Source organism: Lepus europaeus, chromosome 16, assembly GCF_033115175.1.
Source record: "Lepus europaeus isolate LE1 chromosome 16, mLepTim1.pri, whole genome shotgun sequence".
Classification (NCBI taxonomy): domain Eukaryota; kingdom Metazoa; phylum Chordata; class Mammalia; order Lagomorpha; family Leporidae; genus Lepus; species Lepus europaeus.
Genome location: NC_084842.1, coordinates 1,481,839 through 1,504,555, shown reverse-complemented (window position 1 = coordinate 1,504,555; position 22,717 = coordinate 1,481,839). Strand labels below are relative to the sequence as shown.

Genomic DNA, 22,717 nt, shown 5'->3' with positions numbered 1-22,717 from the left:
TGCACACTCTACTGTGGAATGAAACAGCCACTCGGGAAGGCAGATACTCACTGCATTTTTGCCTTGATCTCGACAGGAGCTGCATGTTTTACACTCGATGCACTGCCACCGTAAGGCCTTAACCCTCACTGTTAACTCGGGGGAAAACTTTAAACAGGATGGATGACCTATTAAGAGGAAAAAGATTCATGAATGAAACAATCAAGAATTATTTTGTGATTGTACTAAAGAAACAATGTACAGAGAGTCCATGTTCTTAAATACAAAATATATATCTCATAAAGCAAAGCGTCCCTGGAGGGTTGGCACACAGCTCTTATCAAGATGGAGTATCACAATTCTATTACATCAATGCCAAACAGAATTCAGGATACCTCTTCACAGTTGGACTAGAAACCAGACAAACCCCAAATTCTCATTCAGGTGACATGAAAGCATTATGTTTGTACACATGCTGCTATGTATACGTTCATATATACTTATATGAATACAAACTATGGTCAGACCATTTCTGGAAGAACATACGAAAAGCTATTTACAATGGTAACATCTGTTTTAAAAAATGGAACCATAATGATTTTGCAGAATTTTACATTTCCCTTATGGTCTCATTTTTAAAATAACACGTTATTTTTACAGTTTAAAAATATATACTAGAAGTCCAATCATTTAAAATGCGTTGTTTACTCATGATTTAAGACACTTAAGCTAAAACTAAAAGCAAATGCAGTGCTTAAAATTTATTGTGATCAGAATCAACAGCAAGGGAAAAAATTATTCCTATCCCAAGAGTTAGTTATCAGTTTGATTTTCAAACTTTCAGGGTAATCACTTTGCCCTCAACTCTGAAAAGCTGCACCCACTGCTTTGATACACCATAACCCACATGCCCGTTTCCTTTTAGTGAACACTTGGGCTTTTCCCTAACATAAGAACAACACTAAGGTGAATGACTTAGTGTTTACAGACTTGTCCCTCCCTTATAAAAGCTGGTCATGTTCATTTTTCCTGGGTGAGAGAAAGGGCTGATTACTTCCATCGTCTCCTCTTTTTTTTTTTTTTTTTAAACAGGCAGATTTAGATAGAGAGAGAGACAGAGAGAAAGGTCTTCCTTCCGTTGGTTCACCTCCCAAATGGCCGTCAGGAGCCAAGGGGTTCCTCCTGGTCTCCCATGTGGGTACAGGGCCCAAGGACTTGGGCCATCCTCCACTGCCTTCCCGGGCCACAGCAGAGAGCTGGACTGGAAGAGGGGCAACCGGGACAGAACCGGCGCCCCAACCGGGACTAGAACCCGGAATACCGGCGCCACAGGCAGAGGATCAGCCTAGTAAGCCGCGGCGCTGGCCCCATCGTCTCCTCTTTTCAATTCCTTTGTCAAGTGGCAAGTTTGTCATTAAGACCTCACTAGCACTGAGGGAAGCTGGGGGAGGAGCTGAAAGCCTGGCCTGCAGTCCTGTCCTAGACTAACACCGCCTTCCTCTGCTACTTCTCCCCATCAGTGGAGCTGGAAGTCCTTGCACGGTTTAGTGACAGAATGTATGCGTTGCTGCTGTACTTTTTAACACTATCGTACTCAAGTGAGCCCCATGTTCCTCAAGCTGATCACATCCCACTGATCTTATCCATCACAACGCCTGTGGCCATTTCCCTGCTATTTAACACTCAGACTGTTAACTGAGAGAGAGAGAGAGAGAGAGAGAGAGAGAGAGAGAGAGAGAGAACAATACGAACGAGTCCTCATTTAGATTCTTTCCTTCTGTTAATTCCTGAGGGTAAGATCCTCTAAGTGACACTAGACAGTGAGGTGAATTAAACATCTGTATAGTCTAACAGGCTGATATGTGCTGCCAAAACAGTTTCCAAAACGATGATCCACTACCACCAGCAATGTACGCGTGTTTTACCACAGCTTCATCTGTCCTTAGGTTTGGGCTCTGTCACCTTTCGATTTTCATTATTATAAAAGCTATCAGAGGCTGGTGCTGTGGCATAGTGGGTAAAGCCATTGCCTGCAGTGCCGGCATTCCACATGGGCACTGGTTCAACTCCCAGCTGCTCCACTTCCCATCCAGCTCTCTGCTATGGCCTGGGAAAGCAGCAGAAGATGGCCCAAGTGCTTGGGCCCCTGCACCCATGTGGCAGACCTGGAAGAAGCTCCTGGCTCCTGGCTTCAGCCATCTGGGGAGTGAACAAGTAGATGGAAGACCTCTGTCTCTACCTCTCTCTGTAACTCTGTCTTCAAATAAATAAAATAAATCTTCTAAATAAATCTTTAGGGGGTGGGGGGTGGCCGGCACTGTGGCACAGCAGGTCAACGCCCTGGCCTGAAGCGCTGGTTTCCCATATGGGCACCGGTTGAGACCGGGCTGCTCCACTTCTGATCCAGCTCTCTGCTATGGCCTGGGAAAGCAGTAGAAGATGGCCCAAGCGCTTAGGCCCCTGCACCCACGTGAAAGACCTGGATGAAGCTCCTCTGGCTTCGGATCGGCACAGCTCCGGCAGTTGCAGCCATTTGGGGAGTGAACCAGCGGATTGAGGATCTCTCTCTCTCTCTCTGCGTAACTCTGGCTTTCAAACAAATAAATAAATCTTTAAAAAGAAATGAAGCAAAGACGTAGTCTTCCTCATGGCTGTGTTCTAACGACAGACAACATCATGGAAACAACGGCATCCAACTGCTCTTCCTGGCCACCAGCGGCGGTTGTGCCGGCTGTCAGTTCAGCATTTCAGCTCTTAGCCACAGCGGCCATGGGGTGGTGGCGGCCCCCTGCTTCTGCCTCTTGCAGCCGCAGGCAGACACGATGCCTCCCCTGGGGGGTGGCTTGGCCGTGACGCCCAGCCTTACGACAGCGTCATGAGTATGTAGCTCCCACATTAAATCCCTTTCCTCCTGAGGCAGACAGCATGGCTGCTGGTCTCTGGACTGAATCCGTACTGTACTGATGGAGACACTGAAAAGGAATCCCAGGACCAAAGACTTCCTTGAAAGTCTTGGGAGTTCTTAAAAAGTAGGGTGGGAATATCCCGGAAATGACATGTTAGGGGCTGCACAACCTTCTTAGGGCCCGGAATTGCACACTGCTCCCCAGAGGGCAGCATCAACACTATTGCACAATGCGATATAGGTAAGTTTCCATCAAGGAAAAAACTCTGTTATCATCTTGGATCTATTCATCAAGCCTAAAGCATGAACCAAGAAAGATAAAGCACCGATTATTAAAGAAACCAGTAATAACTTCACACGGATAGCTGTTTATGAGTTAAGCAGATGTTCGATGGCAAAATTTAAGAACCACCTAAGACCTGATTTAAGTTAACTGAATTGAAACATCTCCGTGACACACTCAACCCAGAGGCTCGTCTCATGACCTAAAATCAGAACGAAGTTAAGAGGCTAATTTCACAGGGCTCAAGGACACCAAGGCAGTCACACCTACTTTCCTCCCGTCTTGGCAGCGTTTGAAGGGGACGGGGAGGTCACATACCGCTGTTGCCACAGTCGGCGCAGGAGATGAGCTCCTCCGGCTTCTTTTCTCGGTTTTGTTCTTTTGTACCAAGACAGAAACTACAGATGGGGATTGGCTCAGCAACCGGCTGTAAAGAGAAACACAATTCATTCCAGGCCCAACACAATTTTTTTTTTTAGTATTGATATAAAGACACTAAAATCAGGTTTAAATGCCTATGAGAGTTACACGTAACCTGAGTTTCTACAAAGCCTGCTTTGCCTGGGCCTTTACAACTGTCCTCCTAGTGATCAACTAGAACTTAACTCCCCCCCTCCAAAAACAATCACAGCCCAATCAGGCTTGCTACCTAAAGTCCAGGTGACACAGTGTGGATCACACAAAGCAAACCTTCACCCGGACGGAGCCCTGAAGAGGCCTGTGCGCCAGCAGCAAAGCCTAAAACATACACTGCCAACACACAGGGAGCCATGATCAGGGCGGGGGAGCTCTGGTCTGCCAGCAGCCGTTGGGAGATTTAGAACCTCACACGCAGGCCACACACAATTCTCAGCTCAACAATTCGTCTGCGGTGGGTTTGCTGAACCCAAGTCCCATCCGCGGGTGCCTTGGCAGGACCAGACCCAGTGAGTGCCGTGGGCGGGATGTTCTCCACTCCGGCAGGTGCTGGGAGAGAAAGTGCTGCGGCAATGCAAGAACCAAGCTCCAGGGCAAAACGGCGGAGAGGGAAAGGAAAAGGAAGGAGTGGAAGCAGGTCTGGCGATGGGAAGCCGCTTGTCTAGGGGCAACAGACGGCAATCAGGTCCACACTCCTCCGCAGCAACGGTCACGCAGGGGCCTTCACATGTCTGTGGGAAGTGGGACTGAAGTTTGTTCTGGGGTGAAAAAATTTTAAACCCACGCATAGCAGTTTTTCTCATATGTATTTTCCAGGACCTTTTCCAAGACATTTCCCGTAAACAGGATGAACCTAGGATGCCGACTGCTAAGGCCAGTGCATAAAGTTCATGGTTTCTGCGATGAAGGAAGGAAAGGAATTTTTAAAAGATTTATCTGTTTATTTGAGAGGCAGAGTTACAAAGAGAGGGAGAGACAGAAATCTTCCATCTGCTGGTTCACTCCCCAAATGGCTGCAGTGTCCAGAGCTGGGCCAGGCTGAAGCCAGGAGCCAGGAGCTTCTTCCAGGTCTCCCAGGCAGGTGCAGGGGCCCAAGGACTTGGGCCATCTTCCACTGCTTTCCCAGGCATTAGCAAGGGAGCTGGATCAGAAGAGGAGCAGCTAGGACAGGAACTGGTGTCCATATGGGATGGAGGCTTAACATACTACACCACGCAGCAGCGCCCAGGAAAGGAATTTTCCAAAAAGGAAGAAGTGAGATCAGCTCATGAGGACTGCCACTGAACGTATGTCACGTAAGGAAGAGAACTTCCAATACCACTGATGTGAAGACACATCTGTAACTGTTCACATGTTGATTACACTTAAATAAACCTTAAGAAAAATTTCTCATAAATAAAAAAAGTTGGATTTTATCTTGCCAGAAAAGAAGAGCAGTAGAAGGTTTTCGAACTAGCAGACAAACACCTGTGCTTGAGCAGAGTTCTCATCCCAATTTCCAAGACAAGTGGGGTTGACAGCCTGAGAACAGGTGAAACATGCTGGCGAAGACAAGCCGAGAACCTGAACCACAGCTCGGGAAATGGAAACTGAAGGGCTTAGGAAGAAAAGAAACGGAGCTAAGCGTGACTACAGCAGCTGAAAGATGGCAATGCCCTCAGCTTGGAGAGGCAAGCCATTTTCAAGAAGACGATTTAGGAGGAAAGCAGGGATGAGGAGGTACTCAGTCAGTCCTCAGCTACTCACATTAGGCACCGTGCAGAACGGCGACAGGGAATCTGAGGACACGCCCAGTCACTGGGGAGAACACACACAGCTCAGTGCCAGGAGAGGGATGATCAAGCAGGGGCACCACCTGACTTGGGTTCTTACGGCAGTTAGGGAGGTCCACCAGAAGAGGGCGCACCAAAAGGCAGAGAATACAGAACCGAATCTGGGAGACAGACAATAAGCTCAGTCTGGGACTTACTGAGCTGAAAATGCTTCTGGAACACCCACAAAGCCATGCCTCTGGTCAACAGGACACAGGAGCTGTAGTCAAGAGCGAGACTGGCCTGGCGGGAGAACTCCAGACGTCATCAGCACTGAGGAGCTCCCACCAGGGAGAAGAGGCGGGAGAAGCCTGCCACAGTGCACTTGGGTGGCTGGCGGAAGACAGAGATCAGCAAGACAGCCTGTGGACTATCAACACTGAACTCCAACACAGACAAGCCCGCACAGCACTCAGCCCAGAGGTTACAGAGAGAAAAAACCAGCAGGAACTCTGGCTGTGGAGCAGGTGTGGCGGTGCAGTGGGTTAAGCTGCTACCTGGGATGCCAGTTTGAATCCCGACTCCTCCGCTTCTGATCCACCTTCCTGCTACTGTACCTCACAAGCAGCAGATGATGACCCAAGTATTTGGGCTCCTGTCACCCACGTGGGAGACCTAGATGGAGTCCCAGGCTCCTGGCTTCCACCCGGCCCAGACCTGGCTGTTGGGGACATTTGGGGGAGCGACCTGGTGGATGAGAGATGCCTGTCACTCTTTCAAACAAATAAATAAATCTTTAAAATGGTAATAATTATGGCTCTATTAACAACTACTACATCCTCTCCTTGGAAAGGAATATGAAAAAGGACACTGGAGAAAAAAGTCAGCCAAGATTTCATCCAGGAGTGGGAAGCGAACATAAACCTTAAATACACACAAGGAAGAAGGCAGAGCCAGGTCAGGAGAGCTGAGCTTTATGCTGCAGCCTCGAAGGTTCCACCAGGAGATTTTAAGCAGAGGAACAGAGTGTCTAGAAAAGCCAGTCTATAAGCAGGTCACGAGCAGTGACAGTCCGTGTTAAGGTACTGGCCAGCAGAATGGAGAAAAGAAGATAAACAACTAAGAGACATTTAAAAGGTAAAACTGATAGGATCTGATAGCTAGTTGATTTGGGTCAGGAATCATAGCGAGAAAGATGGAAGACTAGGAAGACACCATCAAGAAAATGCGAAGGTAACCACAGATGTAAGATATTAAGAAGGTATGTAGCAAATGGCTCATATCTAGCAGGGAAAAGGCAGACAACCCAACAGAAAAGATGGCAAAGATTTCCACAAGAACTCCCCATGGAAGAAAAGACGTTCAATCTCATTAGCTACCTAGGAAACAGACTTTTAAGAACAAGGTGTTGCTAACAAGGAAAAGTGGAACAACTCAGACTGCTGACAAGGATACAGGAATATAAACTACTTGGAAACTACAACATTATCCACTCAAACTGAACCTAGGCACACCACATGACCCAGCACAAACACCCCCAGCTATACATCCAATCGAAGTGCACACACATGTACAGTGAGGCAGCAGTACTCCTAATAACAAAATGACCCAAATAATCAGAAAGGACTAAGCAAATGATGCTACACCTATGTAAACAGTAATGAATATCAATGAGTCAGCAACACAGGCGAATATCACACACAGACACAGAAGAATACCTGTTGCATTCATTTAAGTAATCTTTTATACTGTTCTGTCTCTTGGGCTTTTCAGCCAGACCAGGATGCCTTAAGGGCTGATCCTGAGGTCAGGGTGCTATTAGAGCAAATGTCATTCTATGAGTCTGCTATATGGACTGCTTCCTATGTTGGAATATTCTCTCCTTTTTAATTCCATTACTGTTACCAAACACTTGATTTTATTTATATGATCTCTTTAATGCTTAACCTTATCTATATGTTCACTTTAACACTTAATATGATCACTTTAACACATAAGATGGCATTATTACCACCAAGCTTAATTAAGGGGACTTGGGGTCCCACGGCAAGTTCTTAAACTGTACCTTCAGATGTAAGTCCGTAGAAATGTATGCAGAACTATACAGCTTCCTTCTCCCTCCTATATTCCCACTCTTATTTTTTACTGGGATCTATTTTCAATTGATTTTATACACATATGATTAATTCTATGTTAAGTAAAGAGTTCAACCAATGGTATTAAGAAGAAGAAAAAAAAACTGTTCCTCAACATTAAGACAAGGGATATTCAAGTCATTGCTTCTCAAAGTGTCAACACTTCTGTAGGTTTCCTTTTAAGTGCTCTGTTATAGCTATCACAGATCAGGGAGAACATATGGTATTTGTCCTTTTGGGACTGACTTATTTCACTTCCAGATCTTCCAGATTCATCCATTTTGTTGCAAATGACCAGATTTCATTTTTGTCCATTGTATAGTATTCCATAGTGTACATAGCCCATAATTTATTTATCCAGTCCTCAGTTGACAGGCATTTAGGTTGACTCCATGTCTTAGCTATGGTAAATTGAGCTGCAATAAACATGGAGTGCAGAAAACTTTTAAAGATTTATTTATTTGAAAGTCAGGGTTACACAGAGAAAGAAGGAGGGGCAGAGAGACACAGAGAGAGGTCTTCCATTCTCTGGTTCACTCCCCGATTGGCCACAACGACTGGAGCTGTATCAATCTGAAGCCAGGAGCTAGGAGCTTCCTCCAGGTCCTCCCATGCAATGCAGAGGCCCAAGGACTTGGGATATCTTCTACTGCTTTCCCAGGCCATAGCAGAGAGCTGGATCGGAAGTGGAGCAGCCAGGTCTCAAACGGGCATCCACTGTAGGTGACAGCTTTACCAGCAGTACTGACCCCCAGATAACTCTTTTATTTGCTGATTCTAGCAACCTATTTAAATTAAAATCTATTGACAAATGTTATCAAAGAGAGTCAAGAGACAAACAATGAGGGATGTATTATGATGTAAGATCTACAGCTGCATTGTTCAACTGAACAGACTGTACAGTGTGTGGTTATTTACATTTAAATTAATGAAAATGCACGTAGCAAAGCAGTGAAAGATGGCCCAAGTCCCTGGGCCCCTGTACCTGCATGGGAGACCTGGATGAAGCTCCTGGCTTTGGTCTGGCCTAGTTTTGGTCACTGTAGCCAATTGGGAAGTGAACCAGCAGAAGGAAGATCTCTCTCCTTCTCTCTCTGTAACTCTGCCTTTTAAATAAATAAATAAATAAATAAAGGGAAGGAAGGAAGGAAGGGAGGGAGGGACGGAGGAAAAGCGGGTGAGTTCTGAGGCCTGTGTAAGGAGACTGGCTTTGGTAGCAAAGGATGGTGTAGATATCCTTGTAGGTGGGACACTAAGAATGCAAAGAATTTGAAGGTGCCATTTCTGATAGCCTTCCTTATTTCTGGAAAAGAAAAAAGGAAATAAAACTGCCTACTAAAAGTGGATAGAACATGAGAACATTGTACTGAACAAGGAGACTGAGGTGAGACTGGCTGGGCCTCAGAATAGAGAGAACAAAAATGCCCCGTCATCAAAATGCCAGTGGACAAACGTGAGCAAGGGAAAGCTGAGGGAGCCCTGCAGAGCAGTCGCAGTCTTCTCACTAAGGGCAGGGCCACATCCCTCGTGGAGACAGCAGGAGTCAGTGTGGGATTCAGCAAGCACAAGCACAAGGAACAGAGAAGATCAGGAAGTCTCTGGGTGGCAGGTGTTAGGGAGTCGATTAATGATGAAAAAGAAAACCTTCAGTCAGCCCTGAACAGCAATCTGTCCATATGTTATGGATCCAATCGAAATGGGTGCACCTGTGTGACACAGCCAGCGGCGGCTGAGGAGAAAGTCAAAGGATGAGGGCCACTGCAGGGCAAACGCAGACATCTGGGCAGCGCAAACAGAAGGGGACTGAGGCAGAAGCAGCGAGGGACGCTGATCAGGGAGTGGGAGGCGAACAAGTAAGAAAAGCAGGACTGAAGACTTTGGTGGGCTCAGGAACGCAGAGTGTGCCATTTCCTAAATACAGGCTTAGGCAGCCCTGAGTGGAAACACTTGGGACCACAAGTGTTTTAGATTCCAGATTTGGGAACATTTACATTTACATAATCAAACATTTGGGACCCAAGCCTAGATACGAAATGCACTTACATTTCATATACACATCATATGTATAGCTAGAAAGTAATTTCATGCAGCATTTTTAGTATGCTTATGTTTGACTATGACCCATCACATGAGGTCAGGTGTGAAATTTTTTAAAAAAATTTTTTGAAACTACAGATAACTTTTAAAATTAGCTATTTATGTATTTGAGAGGCAGAGAGAGGCTGACAGTAACACAGAGACAGAGAGTGAGCTTCCATACGCAATTCATTCCCCAAATACCTCCAACAGCCAGAGCTGAGCCAAAGCTAAAGTTGAGAGCCAGAAACGCAGTCCAGGCACCCCGTGTGGGTGGCAAGAATCCAATCACTTGAGGTGCCACCACTGCACCTCAGGGTCCACATCAGCAGGGATCTGGAATTAAGGGCCCGAGGCGGGTATGCAACCCAGGCTCTCTGATGTGAGGTGTGGACATCTCACCCACCAGGCCAAATGCCCACCAAGAGCACTGCTAATAAGAAACAGGGGCTTGTTTTCAAGTGACGATCACAAGACTACAACTCCAGGTCATTCTCATTCCCAAACTACTAATGGGCGTGAAAACGAGGGAGACACGGCGAAAACTTCATTAGGTTTACCATACAATTTGAACCTGAAATGAACTGAAGACAGAAGAAATATAACCTCTTCCAGATCAACCACAACTGATTTCAACTATCCTGTATCACAAAAACAAAACCTGATGATTTGTGAAGATAACTTTCGATAATCACTGTTCCCAGAGCTGCCCGAGCTTAGCCCTTTATACCTCATTTTGTTCCCATGATCTATATCAAGTAAACCTGATTCTACAGCTAATAAAACAAGAAAGGTTGTAGCAAATAACTTTACACACCATTAAACACAGCAGCCAGAGCAAACCTGTTAAAAGGCAAATCAAAGCAACTCCCTCGGCAGGCACAAACTCCGAAGTCCACTGGCTTCCATCTCAGAGTAAATGACACACGAACTGCGCGGCCCCATGCGATCTGCAGCCCTCCATCAAACTCACCTCTGACCTCAGCTCCCACGCTCTCCTCCTCCACATTCTACCACAGTGTCCTTGTGTTTTCTTCAAGCCAGATGTCCTGCACAGGACCCGGCCTCTGCTTCTCTCCTGTGGACAGCGCTCTTCCTTACAGATGCTTCACACGCTGCCCGGCGAGGCTGTCTCTGGACACCTCGCCTCACATGTCCACGGAACCTGCTCACCACGACAAGCACGGCCCCTATTCTGCTTGACTTGTCCCCTTCCACCAGTTAACACACGTGTGTGTATATTTATGGGTTCTCAACTCTACGGAGGCTCTGTAGAGCGTTGTAGTACTGGTACCAAGGACAGTGCCCAGAATACACTAGGCAGTCAACAAGCACTGCTGGACAACTGAATTTTCACATGGCACTAGAATAGTAAGAAAAAAGAAATGCCTTATAGAGAGGCCAAAGAGCTGGATATGAGCACAATAAAGCTACACAGAGCCCAACAATATAATGTTAGTGTTAAGAATGTTCTGCTGGGGCTGGCACTGTGGTGTAGCAGGTAAAGCCACCGCCTGCAGTGTGGGCATCCTATATGGGTGCCAGTTCGAGTCCCGGCTGCTCTACTTCCAATTCAGCTCTCTGCTATGGCCTGGAAAAGCAGTGGAAGATGGCCCAAGTCCTTGGGCCCCTGCCACTTGCATGGGAGATCCGGAAGAAGCTCCTGGCTCCTGGCTGCAGATCGGCGCAACTCCAGCCGTTGCAGCCAAATGGGGAGTGAACCAGCGGATGGAAGACCTCTCTGTCTCTCTCTGCCTCTGCCTCTCTGAAACTTTGCTTTTCAAATAAATTTTTATATATAAAAAAGAATGCTCTGCTGTCTACAAAACTATCTCACACTTCCGCCGCAACAGCCCACCCCCCTTTGGTTTCTCAAAAGCAGGGAAGCTCACACAGAGTCCTCAGCACCACGCTGAGACCTCCACACTGTTCACCAGATGGCAGCACTGAGGCAAGCACGCAGGCGAGGAGGTGCTGGTGCTTGGAACCTGAGCTTTGGGAAATAGCTGTTCCAAAACAGAACAGTAATAATTTTGCCCAGTTCTGCTACTTGTTTCACACCATAAAAGAGTTCCAGCCACAATAATTTAAAATATCTTATTTCATTTTTATTTTTTAAAGATTTATTTATTTGAAAGTCAGAGTTATATAGAGAGGACAGGCAGAGAGAGAGGGGTCTTCCATCTGCTGGTTCACTCCCCAAATGGCCACAAAGGCCGGAGCTGGGCTGATACGAAGCCAAGAGCCTGGAGCCTCCTCCTGGTCTCCCACGTGGGTGCAGGGGTCCAAGCACTTGGGCCATCTTCTACTGCTTTCCCAGGCCACTTTCTACTGCTTTCCCAGGCCACAGTACAGAGCTGGATCAGAACGGAAGCAGCCAGGTCTCGAACCGGCACCCATATGGGATGCCGGTGCTTCATGCCAGGGCATTAACCTGCTGTGCCACAGTGCTGGTCCCTAATTTAGAATATCTTAAATAACCAGATATACCATGTAAAATAGCTCCATTAGTCCAATTTTACCCCGACTGTAATCTTTACTTTTTAAAGGTTTTTATTTATTTTTGTTTGAAAGGCAGGGAGAGAGAGAGAGAGAGAGATATCACCCTAGTTCACTCAGCAAAGGCCTACAACAGCTGGGGCTGAGCCAGGCCAAAGCCAGGAGCTGGGAGCCAGGACAAGCAACTCCAGCTTTTTCCCACATGGTGGCAGGGACCCAAGTACTTATGCCAGCATCTACTGCCTCCCTGGGTGTGCACTAGTAGCAAGCTGATTCGGAAGTGGCACAGCCACCTGAACTGGCACTCCGACACGGAACGCAGGCATCCCAAGCTGACACTTAATCCACTGAGCCACAACACCAGTTCTGAGACTTGTCTGTAATCTTTAAAATGCCTTTATAAACTTGTAATTGTCTGTTTTCAAATCTCTTCTGAGGACCTCTAATCTACCCTTATGTGGCCTTTTTGTAAACAATGACATAAAGGACAGTTACAAGAATCTATTATATGTTAACTATTTCTAGTTCTTGCAAGATGGAATCAAAAGGTAAATTCTAGAATCTGTCACCACCAGAGTATTATAAGGAAAAGAACTGCATTTTTATGACTGGGCCTGGCACTGTGGTATAGCAGGTGAAGCCGCCACCTGCAATGCTGGCATCCCATGTGGGTGCCAGTTCATGACCTGGCTGTTTCACATCCGATTCAGCTCTCTGCCGTGGCCTGGAAAAACAATAGAAGATGGCCCAAGTCCTGGGCCCCTGCATCTGCGTGGGAGACCCAGAAGACGCTCCTGGCTCCTGGCTTCAGATTGGCCCAGCTCCGGGCATGGTGGCCATTTGGGGAGTAAACCATAAGCTAGAAGATCGACCTCCCTCCCTCCCTCCTTTCTCCCTCCCTCCCTCCCTCTCTCTCTCTCACTCTCTCCCTGCCTCTCTGTAACTCTGCCTTTCAAATAAGTAATCTTTAAAAGAAAAACAAGACATGACTTCAGAAACCTCTAAGTGATCATTCTATAAGACAGTAGCTATGGGTGCCGGCACTGTGGCTTAGTAGTTAACCTCTGCCTGCGGCAGTGGTTCGAGTCCCTGCTTGGGAAAGCAATGGAAGATGGCCCAAGTGCTTGGGCTCCTGCACTCACGTGGGAGACAGGGAAGAAGCTCCTGGCATCGGATCAACCCAGCTCCAGCCAATTACAACCATCTGGGGAGTGCACCAGCGGATGGAAGCGCGCGCTCGCTCTCTCTCTCTCTCCTTCCCTTTGTCTTTAACTCTGCCTCTCAAATAAATCTTTAAAAAGGGGGGAGATTAGGCTAACAAGATATAGGCAGAGTATCCCTAACCTGAAATGTTCCAAAATGCAACATTTTTTGAGCATTGATGGGACATCAGAAGTGGAAAATTCCACACCTGGCCTCACGTGACATGCCATTCAAAACGCAGGTACACTAAAAGTATTGTGCATGTATAAGATGCATATGAAACAAATGAATTCTGTGCTTAAACTTGAGTTCCAACCCCAAGGAATCTTACTATGTATACACACATATTCCAAAATCTGAAAAACCTAAAATCTCAAGCACTTCTTGTCCCAAGCACTTCGGATACTTACCTTGCATGTGATTTTTTTTTTTTCACAATTTATTTATTTGAAAGGCACAGTTACAGAGAGAGAGAGAGAGACAGAAAGTTGAAATGCTCGTCACTCCCCAAATGGCTGCAAAAGCCAGAGCTGGGCTGATCTGAAGTCAGGAGCTGGGAGCTTCCTCCAGGTCTCCCAAGCATTTGGGCCATCTTCCACCGCTTCCCCAGGTGCCATTAGCAGAATGCTGGATCAGAAGTGGAACCGCTGGGACTTGAGCCTGCGCCCACATGGAATGCCGACGCTACACCACAACACTGGCCCTGCATGGGATTTCTTAAAAGCGGTAAAATGCCTCAAGCCTCCTAGCCATGAAAATTACTAACAGCACAGCCAGTATCAACAGGCTGCAAGAAACACAGGACTCTTGTAATGATCCCCTGTAACACTCAAACATGCACTCAGTAATAATGGCAGAGCAGGGGCACATCATTCTTCCATACAGAACACATAGGCAGATGCAAAGCTTACTTTCAAATAGTTACTGCGACTCATTTTTAAAATCAAAAGGACAATGTTATATGACTCCTCTCATTTGAGATGTGCCTAGAACAGGCAAATTCACGGGACAGGAGACAGAAGAGAGGGTCAGGGAAGGGAGAAACGGAAGATATTATTTAGAGGGTACAGACTTTGTTGCAATGATAAAATGAAGATCTAGAAATGGATATTAGTGATGGTTCCACAACACTGTGAATGAAGCCGGCGCCGTGGCTTAACAGGCTAATCCTCCGCCTTGCGGCGCCAGCATACCGGGTTCTAGTCCTGGTTGGGGTGCCGGATTCTACCCCGGTTGCCCCTCTTCCAGGCCAGCTCTCAGCTATGGCCCGGGAAGGCAGTGGAGGATGGCCCAAGTCCTTGGGCCCTGCACCCGCATGGGAGACCAGGAGAAGCACCTGGCTCCTGGCTTCGGATCAGCGAGATGCGCCGGCCGCAGCGGCCATTGGAGGGTGAACCAACGGCAAAAGGAAGACCTTTCTCTCTGTCTCTCTCTCACTATCCACTCTGCCTGTCAAAAAAAAAAAAAAAAAAAACAAAAACAAAAAACCACTGTGAATGAAATGTACCCAATGCCACAGAATTGTGTGCTGAAAATGACTAACAGGGCAACTTTTAGATAATGTAAAATTTTTCACAAGTAACACACAGAATCAAATGCTACAGATGTTTCATATTCTCCCAGGCCAGGTATAATCCGGCAGGACACCTGCAGAGAGAAGCAGCCACTGCACTGTGTCCTCACCTTAAAGCCTGTGCCTGTAAACTACTGTTCCCACGGAATCTTGTGCACAATAACTGGAACTAGAAATACTGACAGCTGCCCAAAAGTGAAAGAAGAATACTGCTATCAATGAAATTGTGGCTACTGAATTTATATGTTAAAACACCTTATTCTCACTGCACCTACATGGAAGCTAGTTATCTTTTAATCCAATCACATAAAGTAACTTACCTGTAGCCATAATGATTTGCTTGTTAGAGAAGTAAAAAAAAATTAACAACTGTGTCTCAAGCACTGTTCCACCTCAAACCTGCAAGCTGTGAGCACCACAGCCATCCCCAGCCAGGGCCCTTCACAGAACCAGCCGCCGCCTCCGTCTGCCCGCCTGTAGCCTCAGCCCAGACCTGCCAGCGCCTTCCCGGGGCCTGCTCCTCCTGCCCCTCCCTGCCCCCACAATTATCATCAAATAAACCTAACTTCAAATTAACTGTCTTCAATTTCACACAACTTGAAATTCAGGTGGGCTTTTGGCACCAACATTGTACACAGGTGATACACAGTAACATTCAGCTCTACTGCCTGTAACAAATAGCTAAAGAATAAAGAGGGGTGAGTCTCAGACTAGAAGCCTGGGCCTTGCCTTATGCTACAGTGAAGGAAATCCAGGTAATATTCAGTGACTGGGCACTCGGGAAACAAAAATTGCTAGATTTTTAAAATATTAACCAACACAGACAAAAAAAATCTAGTAATCATTGTTTTGTAATCATTGTAACATAACATAAAAGCTGGAAAAGACAAAGAAGAGGCTGCTCACACCTGCAAAGCACTTATAAATACCACTGTTTACAAAACAAAACAATCAGAAACCAGTTCCAGAGCACTCACTTTACCCACACACACCCAAAATTCAAACACTCCTTCTAAGCCTTCTAAGCATTTCTACACAACTATTTCCCAAAGAAAAAGGGGAACATGGCTGCACAAAGAGCTCACTTGGGGAAAGGTGCCTCTCTCAGAGGTCTGCACTCTGGAGAAAGCTGCCCAAGCAGACTCTGCTCCCTCGCCCAGGGAGGCCCTCCGCCCTCCGTCTCAGTTACCCAGCCCTGTTCCTTCACCGATGAATGACACCTGATGAACTCAGACGCCCCCACTGCTTTCTGGCGGCTTCCAATTCCAGGTTTCCTCATCTTCAGAAAGGCCGGGCTAGGCATGCAGAAATCACCCCCAAGCCTCCTGGCTCTTCCACGCTTTGCACACAGGATGTACTGAACGAAAACACAGGCTAACAAAACCATGCTGAGTTCCACGTAGGTTTATCAGTACCCACAGCCTCCACGCCCAGATGCCGTAATCTGGGGAACTGCACTCCGGTGTGATTTAATCGCCCTATGTTCTTTGGCACTCCGTGTACTATCACACACTCTATGGCTTCTTATTAAACATCTTTTAGGATAATCACTTCCTCAAAAGTATACAGCTAAAGGGGCTAGCACTGTGGCACATCAGGTTAATCTGCTGTTTGCGATGCCAGCATCCCACACTGGAGCACTGGTTCTAGTCTAGGCTGTTCTGCTTCCAATCCAGCTCCCTGCTAATGGGTCTACAAAAGCAGCAGAAGATGGCCCAAGTGCTTGGGCCCTTGCCATCCATGCGGGAGACCTAGATGAAGCTCCTGGCTTAGGCCTGGCCTAGACCTGGCTGTTGCAGGAATTTGGGGAGTGAAATAGCTGAAATAGATGGTTTGGGGTCTGGCGCCATGGCACAGCAGGTTAATCCTCCACCTGTAGCTCCGGCATCCCATATTGCTGCCGGTTCGAGTCCCGAAAAAAAAAAAAGAGCAAAGAAGAAAATTCATCTGCTCCTCTTCCTTTTTTTTTTTTTTTTTTTTTTTTTGACAGGCAGAGTGGACAGTGAGAGAGAGAGACAGAGAGAAAGGTCTTCCTTTTGCCATTGGTTCACCCTCCAATGGCTGCTGCGGCCGGCGCCCCGACCGGGACTAGGACCCAGTGTGCCAGCGCCGCAGGCGGAGGATTAGCCTATTGAGCCATGGCGCCGGCTGGGCCTCTCCTCTTCCAATCCAGCGCTCTGCTAGGGCCTGGGAAAGCAGTAGAGAATGCCCAAGTGCTTGGGCCCCTGCACCCACATGGGAGACCAGGAAGAAGCTTCTGGATTCTGGCTTCGGATGGGGGCAGCTCCGGCCATTGCAGCGGTTTGCAGAGTGAACCAACTGAAGGAAGACCTTTCTCTCTGTCTGTGCCTCTCAATGTCTGTAACTCTACCACTCAAATAAATAAAAATCTTTAAAAAAATAAAATAGAAAGGAAGGAAGGAAGATCCCCCTTCTGTCATTCTGCTATTTAAAAAAAAAAAAAAAAGATATACAGTTGCAAAAGATACATAATACTGGGCCAGCACTGTGGCATAGGGGGCAAAGCCACCGCCTTAAATGCCAGCATCCCACATGAGTGCCAATTCTAGTCCCAGCTGCTCCATTTCCAATCCACCTCTTGCTATGTCCTGGGAAAGCAATAAAGGATGGTCCAAGTCCTTGGGCCCCTGTAACTGTGTGGGACCCAGAAGCTCCTGGCTTTGGAGCAGCTCAGCTCCAGCCATTGTGGCCATTTGGAGAGTGAACCAATGGATGGAAGATCGATCTCTCTCTCTCTCTCTCTCTAACTCTGCCTTTCAAATAATAAATAAATCTTTAAAAAAAAAAAGATACAGAATACTAAAACAAGATGAATGGCCTGGTAAAAATCCATTTTCTATTATTTATAGTCCACAATAATTATATAATTGTAATCAGTTCCAACATAACCCACCAGTCATTACAAAGCTTTAATAGAGATACTAAATTGAATTTATTTTCACAATGATGAGTTCATTCAATGACTTCTACAACTAAATACAATAAATTATTGGTGAAAGAAAACAAGTTAATAACATGATTAGATCAATAATGAACAATTTCAGCTTATACTTTTAATACATAGATTTCTGTAAACTCAGATGAGAAAGCAATCATCTACCAAGATGCTACAATTTTTATTTCCTAATTGGAGGTGACATCAAGAATAATATGCATATTTGTTGAATTTAAATTTACAGTAAGAAGCTATATTTTCCCTTCTACATGTTTAATGATTACCTGGCAGCTCCTCTCTGCCAGTGGTATACCATTTTCCTGATTCATTCCAATATGATGCTTCCAAATTATTTTTGCCTCTCCTTTCCTTTGGGGTGCTTTTCTTTCCCTTTGAGCTCTCCACTAACTCAGTCCCATCACCATATGCCATCTCCTACACAGCCCGACTCCCCCCACTATAGTCTTCCTTTGATTTGCTTTTCCTGCACACTAACAGATTAATCCTCCTAAAACGCTATTTTTGTCCACTCACTTGCCCAGCTCAAAACTTACATAACACAATCTTAGCTGTGAGCTCCTCCAGGCTGGTACTGAATGTCCTCCTCCCACACCACGCTGCTCTGGCCCTCTCCCCCCACTCTCCTCACCTGCCCTCTGTGGCCACACTTCATGCTCCAGGACCGTCCTTCACAGTCCTCACAGCCCCACCAGGAGGAACCGGCGCAGGTGCAGGCCCTGAGCCCAGCAGTGAGGGCGTCAGTTACCACAGTCTCAGCTCCAGCCCTCATCCCAGGTTCCTGCTAATGCAGACCCTCGCTGCGAAGGCTCAAGTACTAGGTCCCTGCCACCCGCCACAAGAGACTTGGCCTTCCTGGCTCTGGTTTCCATGGCCCTGGCCACCACAGGAGTGAACCAACAGGTGGAAGCATTTGCACTCGCATTCTCTCCCTCCCCCGTCCTGTCTCTGTCAAATCAATAAATGAAAAGAATCAGCTCAGTAGCACTTAGAAGATACACAGGGTTCTGTTACTTATGGCATCACTTTGGGCAAGTTACTTAGCTTCTCTACTGCAGAGAGGCACAACACAAGTCATGCATCACTTAAGGATGGGGACACGGTCAGAGAAATGCGTCACTGGTCAAAATTTCGCCACTGTACAAACATCACAGGCTATACTCACGGGAGCCGAGATCTTGATGCCTAGCCTATTACACACATAGGCTACACGATGTTCCTCTCAAGTGATCTTGAAGATCACACGAGATAAAATTGCAGGAATAAACAACATAAGAAACAGCTATTTAAAAAATGGCTTCTTATCCTGTTTCACAATTGTATTTATCCTGCAAAGCTCACTCACTTTTGGGGTCAGCACTGTGACTCAGCAGGTGAAGTTGCTGCCTACAAAGTCAGCATCCCATATGGAGGCCAGTTTGAGTCCCGGCTGCCCTACTTCCGATCTAGCTCCCAACTAATGTGACATGGGAGGGCAGTGGAAGATGGCTCAGTTCCTTGGGCTCCAGCACCCAAGGGGAGACCGGGATGGACTTCCAGGTTCCTGGATGTGACCTGCCCAGACCCAGCTACTGCGGCTGTTTGGGGAGTCCTCTTTCTCACTGCCTTTCAAATAAATAAAATAAATCTTTATTAAAGAAACAACCAAAAAGGCAAAGCTCACTTTTGTTAACTGCTCACTTTTTAAGATTGATTTATTTATTTTCAAAGTCAGAATTACAGAGAGAAAGAGAGACATCTTTCATCTGCTGGTTCACTCCCCAGTTGGTCACAACAGCCAGGGCTGGGCTACAACATAGCCAGGAGCCAGGAGCTTCATTTGGGTCCTCCACATGTGTGGGAGGGGCACAAACATTTGGAGCACCTTCTGGTGCTTTCCCCATGCCATTAGCAGCGAGCTGAATCAGAAGTAGAGCAGGCAGGACATGAACTGGCACTCATATGGGATGCCAGTGTCACAGGTGGCAGCTTAACCTGCTGTGCCATAACATTGGTTGCGTGACTACCACTTCTTTTTTAAAGATTTATTTCTTTACTTGAGAGGTAGAGTTACAGACAAAGAGAGAGAGGTCTTCCATCTGATGGTTCACTCCTCAAATGGCCACAATGGCTGGAGCTGGGCTGATCAGAAGCCAGGAGCTCCTTCCAAGTCTCTCACAAATACTTGGGCCATCTTCCACTTCTTTCGCAGGCCACAAGCAGAGTGCTGGATTGGAAGAGGAGCAGCTGGGACTCAAACCAGCGCGCATATGGGATGCCGGCGCTGCAGTGGGTGCTTAGCCTACTACGCCACAACTACCACTTAACTCAGGGCAAGTTCTTACTGTATTTTAACTTTCCCAAATAGGTAAGGTTTATTAAAATTCCTATGGATGAATAAATTTTCTATATGTGATATTTACTTCCACACTGTATTAAGTTTTTTAAAATCTTTTTACACGTAACACATTTACCACACTACATTTCATCCACTTAGAAAAATTCTTTGGTTGTACTTGAGTATGAGATCATTAGCAAAGAATATTTTCTATGCTAGAACATATAAAATAGTGCCAGTTTAGAGGGAGCAAGATGTTCAACAAGGTTTTCATGTTCACTACATTTTTAAAAGACATATTCCTGGAAAACAGCCTCCTTTTCCCCAAGATCTACCAAGAATAATGTCATGGAGCTGATAAAATGCACTGTTCTGCTATTATAACCGTGGTGATGGGAACTGCAAGGATTTTCAAAAATCCTTACGTAGGGGCTGGTGCTGTGGCACAGCAGTTAAAGCTACCGCGTGCAATGCAGGCATCCTAGATGAGTGCTGGTTCAAGTCCCCATTGCTTCACTTCCCATTCAGCTCTCTGCTATGGCCTGGGAAAGCAGTAGATGGCCTAAGTCCTTGGGCTCCTGCACCTGCGTGGGAAACCTGGAATAAGCTCCTGGCTCCTGGCTTTGGATCAGCTTGGCTCCAGCCACTGAGGCCATCTGGGGAGTGAACCAGTGGATGGAAGACCTCTCTCCCTCCCTCCCTCCTTCTGTCTCTACTTCCCTCCCTGCCTCCTTCTCTCTCTGCCTCTGCATAACTCTGCCTTTGAAATAAAATAAACCTTGAAAGAAATAAAAGAACTTTAGATTTAGCAATTCAAAGGAACTTAAATCAGTATGTAGAAGAGTATCTGCATTTCTGTATTTACTGCAGCTTTATTCACAGAAGCCAAGATAGGGAATCGACAGAGGTATCTGCTGATGGATGAAGAAAATATAGTCCCTATATAATAGAATATTATACAGCCCTCAAAAAAAAAAAAAAACCAGGAAAGAAAAGAAATGCCATTCCGTGCAGCAGCGGATGGAACTGCAGGACACTACGTTGGGGGAACTCAGTCACTGAAAGGCACCACACCTTCACTTACATGCAGAATGCAAAGCTCATCTCCAAGCAGAGTGGCTGCCGCGGCCTGGGGAGACTGGGGTAAAGGGAGAGGAGACAGGAGGGCAGCAGGCATGGGCGTGCGGCTGCACAGGAGTAATTTCTAATGCTCTGTAGCACAGTAAGGTATCCACGGGTGACAGCAATCAACTGCATATTTCCAAATAGCTAGTGGAGAAGATTTTGGATGCTTCCAGCCAAAGAAAAGGTACTTCAGGTGGTGCGTGCGTGGATGACCCTGACCTGATCACTGCACTGTCTACAGGTAATGAAAGGTCACACCGCACTCCACAAATATGGACAATCACCATGTGCCATTTTCTAGAAAAGGGTGAAAGCAGCTTGGAGGTGGGACTGCTGGGTGTCCGTGGCTGGTGAACAGTGACACGAAAATAGTGTGGTACCAGGTGTTCCTCTGCCTCCTTCACACTGTAGCATGGCTCACAGCAGTAAGAAGTCCATCTCTGGCCGTTTTTTCCCTGATCTCAGAGAACGATCTGGGAAGGAGAAAAGAAAACCAGAAATGTGGAAGCTCCAGCAGGGCCCTTAATGCTACTAAAACCTTTCACTGTTGCACAACACGCTGTCATCTCTGGAAATGAGTAGGGGGAAACTGCTCTGCCGGAGAAGCCACCAGAAAAGGGACCGACAGGGTCAAGGTCTGGGGAAGCAAGGGGTGGGTGGTCCTGACACACTGTCAAAGACTTTGCAGAACTGTAGCAGTTCTGAAGCTTCTTGATGCCGCAATCAAAATCTTGAAATTTGCACTCCACATGAAAAACAGAGGTGACTAATTTTCAGCAACTGAAAGTAAGGTGAGAGGGCTTAAGTTTGGTTAGGAACACAGCAGATGAAAGAGAACCATTCAAAGAGCTGAGGCAACAGAAACCTGGAGACCTTGCCATCCCAGTCAGAGCAACTGTACCAGCGCAAGTCCCTGGGCATATTTAGAGGCCACAGAAGGAGGAATTCTGCCTACAGGAGCAAGCACTTGTCAAAAGCCACGCCTCAGCTGGCAGAAGCACCTCGGTGTAGCAGGACATGTTCTGCTACCTGCAAGGAAAGTTCCTTGGAGTTCTGGGTCTTCCAGAGTAAGCGAAGAATACTAAACACACCTTTGTCTGCTTCACTGTGTTTAGCTTTTATAGCTACTGCGTCAACAGCAACACTTTACTGTCTATCCTAATAATAAACTCCTAATATTCGTATTAAACCTGTTAGCAGTGTAAGGGAAAAAAGACACTAAAGCTCTCTCCTAATCTTTGTCTTCTTCCTCTACTGAACACTTACACAAGCTCTGCTCTGAGAGCTTTATAGATGTTAACACCTGAGTCCTCACTACCCTCCCGCAGAGTGGTGCTATTATCACCGTCTTCCAGGAGAGAAAACAGATCCCCAGAAAGATTAATCTACCCACGGTCATAAACGATAATAAGCAACCCAGACACAAACCCAAGAAGTCTGGCTTAACAGCCTGTACTCTTCTGTCTCTTTTCAGGTATAT

The 22,717-nt window shown here is 46.5% G+C and overlaps 1 protein-coding gene across 3 annotated transcripts in view; it reads right to left on the bottom strand.

Moving 5' to 3' along the window:
* Window positions 1-22,717, bottom strand: part of KAT6A (lysine acetyltransferase 6A) — a 120,001-nt gene that overhangs the window by 49,429 nt on the left and 47,855 nt on the right. For all 3 annotated transcript variants that reach the window (XM_062213661.1, XM_062213662.1, XM_062213660.1), the window contains 2 exons: window positions 3,486-3,594; window positions 52-167 (listed from right to left, as the gene is read on the bottom strand). In XM_062213661.1, the coding sequence (XP_062069645.1) occupies window positions 52-167; window positions 3,486-3,594 (225 nt within the window). The remainder of the gene's footprint in view (window positions 1-51; window positions 168-3,485; window positions 3,595-22,717) is intronic.